The following is a 6,236-nucleotide window of genomic DNA, read 5'->3' as shown; positions in this document are numbered from 1 at the left end:
TAAGTCCGGTCGCGTTCAGTGTACTGAACTATCACGATTACGGATGCACAAATAACGCGATACACCTCCAGTCTAGTCGCATTCCATGAACTACCACGGCCACACTTAAAGAGTCTGCTCGTGTTCAAGGAGAACTATCACGGCTAGATTAATGAAGAGTGCAGTTTGCTAAAGCAACAGATACACGGGTTCTTTTGGATTACTGGGGATAAATTCACTGTCTGCAAAGCACATGCAAATACCAAGACTATGAGTAACACCGCTGGCTACAAACGCGTTAAAAGATATAAAGCAACTCCATAGAGGTTCCTAAGTTTCCCGGGGAGGCACTTGGTATAACCAAGTGTTTGAATCTTACCCAAAGGCGTCCTGATGCGGGGGAAGAGAGGCTCAGCCCATCGACTGATCCCAGAAGTCAGAGTGGTACGTGATGGTATCTTCCCTAACATTCTCTTTCTCTTAAGCTATTTTATACTATTTTTTTACCTTTCAGGTGGAGCTTGAGTGACTCTAGTCATACATACCTTTGTTATGATTGGTATAAAATTTTCTTGCTTCGCTTTTAAAGGTACAAACTAGAAAAATTCAGAGCGCAAGCTCAGTGAGGGGTGGTTGCACCTTGGAGGCGGGTAGCTTTTGGGATGGAGGTGTGTTTTGGTATTATAATGATGTTATAATGAGCAAAGTTCACCAAAAGGACAGCATTTTGTCAAAAACATGACAGGCTGTTGGCCCAGGGTAGCAAATATGCAGCTTATCGGTTCCGTGGTACCTTCAAGTTCCCATATTATCACAGAGCCTGGCCGCGGTATCTCCACACCGCTCCAGCCTCCGGGCAGTTCCCCTTAGAGCCAACACACCAAGTTCCCCTGGCATTACTGACATCTAAGGTTGCAGGCCTAGGGAGCTTCCGTGGAATGGATTCCTTGCATGTCAGCTGCACTCCACCTGGGATGCTTCTTCAATGCTGTGCCTTACCTAAAAGTGTGAATAACTAAGTCACCTCCAGCAATTATTCCACATAATCCACCCCCTGACTACAGTCACTCAAGCTTCACAATATTTGGAATGCATTGGGTGTATCACATATGTTCTCGTGGTGAGGATTATCGAGTACATATACATCTTGTGGGGATATTAGATGAGACAAACACTTCATTACAATCCAAAATTTAACATACAGTGCGATGGTTAGAATGAAGCAGAACACAGTAAGCATTAGCAGAACAACAACTGGATGCAGCATCTTATTGAGAGTTCTGGTTGCAGTCGGTGACCATCCAAGAAGTGTTTCCCACCAATGGTGTCCTCCATCCCGCTTCCCTCATTCTAAGACGTGATGTATCTCTTCCGTGTCATGGTGGACAGTGACTAATGTCTTATGTCCATTATTTGGGACACGTTCCAGCAGTTGACACAGGTTATCGTGTTGTAGTAGTTTCCCACCAATGTAAGATTCATTCCAATAGGGGCAGGTAATAAGTCTTGATAAAGTGTATAGTTAGTTTGCAGCAGTTGGTGAGTTGTGACAGGAGTTGAAGTCGCATCCCATAATTTTGGTAAAATTACAAATGCAAATATTTGAGTGATTACTTATATCTACAGTAATGTTATCTACAAATATAAAATCACAAAAGGTTCTCATGCAAACTCATCCTTTTCCAATATATACAAGTACAGTTTCAGGGGCTTCATGTGGTTGTATTTCAAAATGACAAACATTTTGTTCAGTGTCAAGACAAATGTCTTGGGCTTTGATGGTGTTACTCTCACAAATAAATCCTTGTTGTTTCCATACAATGCATGCATTAGCATCAATAGTTTGCCATTTGTTCCCATTTTGTTGGGCCCATACTCTATGTTCTAATGGATAGAGTATAGCTCCATTGTGATTCAACCCCAACGCAATGCTTGGGTTTATGGTGTATACCGAAGCATTGTGTATTGTTAAGACAAAAGCTGTGGCTTTGCTGTCAGTAGGGTTGTAGGTGAAATTAACTGGATACCACCAGGATTGGAATTCTTTCTCAAATTCAGTTGCATTATCCCAAATTACCTTTCAAATTTCAGTGGGCAGGGTGCCTTCCCCACCTTCCCATATAATTGCAGCTACTATAGATTGCGTCCACAGTTGAGCTTGGATACAACTAAGAGCTAAAGAAACATTGTTTTGGGTCGCACCAAGTGCATCCACAATCAACTGGTGGTCTTTCTCATTTACCTCTCCCCACTGAGGCAATATATCCGATAAGAGCCATTGGTTATCTCCCAGAGCTGAAAGAGAAGATTGTAAAGGGTGTTTCAAGGCATTTAAGTCACTGGTTACTGTGGCTAATTTATTAGCAAGTACTTCAGCATCTATGCTGTTTAAGACTCCCAGTCCCGTTCCTAAGACACCAGTCACATCTCTCTTTGAACGGATGAGAGTCCGTTTATGTAACCATGCTGACCATCCTGTGTAAGATGTACTCAGGAACAGTGAGCAGGTAGGTTTAATTGCAGATATATTAGTCTGCATTGCTAATTCCACCTGTTTGAGGGAGTATGATGGATTAAACAGCACTTGTTGCTGACCTGTATTTTTAATTATGTAAGGGCTTGTGTTGAAGATGAAAGGAGTTAGACTAATGGGAGGCCAAGTCAATACATTTTCAGACATTTGTGGGGGCAGAGGTTCCTTATCCTTTGCAGCCGGTGCAGATGTTGCTGTATCAATCACAAATTCAAATAGTAATTTGGTACCTCTGTAACCCGCAAAGACAGTACACAGTTACAGGTTTGGTAAAGGTAAGATTGTACAAGCAATCTGAATTTGGTTCAGTTATTTTGTAACACTCGGCCTTATAATTTTCCGCTCTGGAAGAGTTAGTATAAACTCTTTTAATTTCAGTCAGCCTATGGTAAGTAGACCCATTAGTTATTCAGCAGCTAATTTGTATTGTCTGTCCTGGAATGGCTTGAAGTTTAGCCATCCGAAGAGAGTCATTCCAACTCCATTCATCTCTTGAGTATACTTCATTTCCATGCATAACTAGAGTGGAGAGATTTAAGTTCCCTTTGTTTTGTAGTGTTCCAATGCTTGCACTATATCGTGACAATGCATGGTCCCAAGGGTCATTGTGAGATACCACGGTGAAAATGGGTCCATTCCTAACTCCATATTGCAGTGTGTCAAATGGAGTGGGTGAGGTTAGGTCAGGTGGTGTAGTTGGATCAGGTTCAATCATATCTATTTTGAACGGGAATGACAGCCCTGTACAGTGTTGCTTTGACAGCCCTGGCCCTGTACAGTGTTCTTGCCACACACAAGCCACAATAGTGGGTGCCACCAGAGTAAAGTTATACCAACAATCCCATTCATCAGTGACACAAGACTTTGTTGCTATTGGATTTCTGGAAATGCTGGATATTGTCATGCATGTGACCTTTTCATGGGTTGATCCATTGATCATTCTACACCCTACCTGGATTTCTTCTCCTGCTTTTCCCTTCAGGAGTGGAAGCCATCTGTTATCCCAGCTCCACTGGTGCCTTGAGAACACCTCGGCTCCATGCACAACTACAGTAGCTAAATTTTGCTTTGATGGCACGTATTCCCATAATTCCATTGTATTTAATGTGGGCTTGGGACCACGGCCATTCTGGATCTTTCTGGTTACACATCAAAGGGAGTTGTCTGCATTTTGCAGGCATCTACTTCAATCAGAGTCTTCTTCTTTCAGGATTCCTGTGAACACAAAAAGGAAACAAACGTGCTCGGTTGTATTTAACCGGCAGGGTTAAAAAGAGGGTGAGATCCACCGGGTGTTAATCCGGTGCGCTTTTCCTGAGCAATCTTTGGCTTCCCAGGTGTAGAGGTTCTTTTAATGATGCCTCTTTCTTCCAATTCCCTTACCACCCCATCAATCCCCACAAGCACTGCTGCTGGCAACGGATATTGCTGAACATTAATGATTTTAGAGGGGAATAAGGGTATAGATGTTTGTAACAGACTCAGTTTCACTATGCCTGATTCCTTTTTATTGCTTGCAAAACTCCACACAGTTCCATCTGGGAGGTTCCACATTTGCCCACGCAGTATGTCAAATCCTAGAATGTTAGTATATGCAGCACCAACTAATACCTCTACCCTGGTTAATCTTCGTTCCTCTGGCAACCAGAGTGAAATTTTTGTGGTAGCGCATTCCTTTTCCACACTGTCAATTCCTGTGAATTTAACCCTGTGTCGGCCAGGTCTTATGCCCAGGGTTTGTGCTGTTTCATGAGTAATTACTGACATTCGGGCCCCGGTGTCAATGAGAAAGTTTACCAATATTTTTCAGGGTCCAACGGGAATGGAAATGATAGGGTCAGAGTATCCATCAGAGAGCCATTGCATTGCTAATACCTGCCGAGCAGGGTGGCTCACTGCCCTCCCCGGGGGTGGAAGTTTTTTTGCTGAGATCCCACCTCGCCAATTAGGCCTGGTGCAGAAGGTGCACTTTCTTTATGGGTTGGGGGTTTTCCAGCTAGGCAATTATCCCCAGCTGGGTTATTCTTTATACCCAGAGACTGGACCAATGTACGGAGATCCTCCGTAGAGACGCTGCGCAAGATTTGTTGGGGTACACCCAGATCTAGGGCCTTACGCCACAACGCACCCCGTTCCTTATTAGGTTCGAACCTCCCATTGAATTTAGGGTTTGTACTACGCATTAATCTACGAATCTGCTTAACTGGAGCAGAAGGTTGCATTTTATCTAGCAGCTGATTAACCCTTTCCAGCAATTGTTTAAGATTATTATTCTCACTCACAAGTTTATTATTCTCACTCACACGTTTATTATTCTCATGCACAAGTTTGTTATTCTCACGCATCAGTTTGTTATTCTCACGTACAAGTTTATTACTCTCACTCACAAGTTTATCACTCTCACTCACAAGTCTATCATTCTCACTCACAAGGTTATCAACTCGGGTTCTCAGTGATTTTCCTGTCTCCCTCTCAAAGGCCAATGATGACTTCAACACCTCCTTTTCCGATATTAAAGTTGTATATTCTACATCAGAAACTAGTTTGGGAGCGGGGGTTTCCTTAGCTTCTTGCTGAGCACAAGATAAACAGGCTCCTAACACCGCACAAATTACACCTTTACCTTTTTTCACTCCAAGCTTTTGCACAGCCTGACACTGCTCAATACATTCTACCACTTTCTCTTCATCCTTCCAAAATTTTTGAGCCCACTCCTTCCCAGCCTGGGAAGAGGCACATTTGTATTTTTGCAGCAGTTTATCCATGGTAATCCTGCTGAATATGCCAATTTTCCTGTTGCATTAAAAGTTACTGTCGCATTACAAATAGGAGTCTGAGGAGTGGCTGGGGGCGGAACCCTCCCGTTGAGTCACGAGGTTCAGACAGGACCCCCTTGCTTTCTGAACTCCTTCTCAGAGAGGAGCCTAGGTGCGGCTAAGTCCAGTCTTAGTCTCAGACTTGGTCAACGGTTTATTTTCTAAGGACGGTATATGTAGCCACCCATCAGAGTCAGCATTTGCCTGTCAGAGCCCTCTCAGGGCCTTTCACTGAAACAGCTTTGCAAAGTTGATTAAGGCGACAGCGTTAAAGTAATTTGGCAGCGTTGTAAGTCCGGTCGCGTTCAGTGTACTGAACTATCACGATTACGGATGCACAAATAACGCGATACACCTCCAGTCTAGTCGCATTCCATGAACTACCACGGCCACACTTAAAGAGTCTGCTCGTGTTCAAGGAGAACTATCACGGCTAGATTAATGAAGAGTGCAGTTTGCTAAAGCAACAGATACACGGGTTCTTTTGGATTACTGGGGATAAATTCACTGTCTGCAAAGCACATGCAAATACCAAGACTATGAGTAACACCGCTGGCTACAAACGCGTTAAAAGATATAAAGCAACTCCATAGAGGTTCCTAAGTTTCCCGGGGAGGCACTTGGTATAACCAAGTGTTTGAATCTTACCCAAAGGCGTCCTGATGGGGGGGAAGAGAGGCTCAGCCCATCGACTGATCCCAGAAGTCAGAGTGGTACGTGATGGTATCTTCCCTAACATTCTCTTTCTCTTAAGCTATTTTATACTATTTTTTTACCTTTCAGGTGGAGCTTGAGTGACTCTAGTCATACATACCTTTGTTATGATTGGTATAAAATTTTCTTGCTTCACTTTTAAAGGTATAAACTAGAAAAATTCAGAGCGCAAGCTCAGTGAGGGGTGGTTGCAC

The 6,236-nt window shown here is 43.3% G+C and overlaps 1 protein-coding gene across 2 annotated transcripts in view; it reads left to right on the top strand.

Moving 5' to 3' along the window:
• Window positions 1-340: 340 nt before the first annotated feature.
• SGCB (sarcoglycan beta) overlaps window positions 341-6,236 on the top strand; it is a 41,017-nt gene continuing 35,121 nt past the window's right edge. Inside the window, exon 1 of one of the 2 annotated variants that reach the window (XM_072862076.1) lies at window positions 341-423. In XM_072862076.1, coding sequence (XP_072718177.1) covers window positions 373-423 — 51 coding nt within the window. In that variant the 5' untranslated portion in view covers window positions 341-372. Of the gene's footprint in view, window positions 424-5,895; window positions 6,042-6,236 lie in introns of those variants that run through there. The other variant, XM_072862075.1, reaches the window with a different exon arrangement.

This window comes from Ciconia boyciana, chromosome 5 (genome assembly GCF_034638445.1).
Source record: "Ciconia boyciana chromosome 5, ASM3463844v1, whole genome shotgun sequence".
In the NCBI taxonomy this organism is placed as follows: Eukaryota; Metazoa; Chordata; class Aves; order Ciconiiformes; family Ciconiidae; genus Ciconia; species Ciconia boyciana.
The sequence above is the reverse complement of the archived record's forward strand: the minus strand, read 5'-3'. Positions and strand labels throughout refer to the sequence as shown.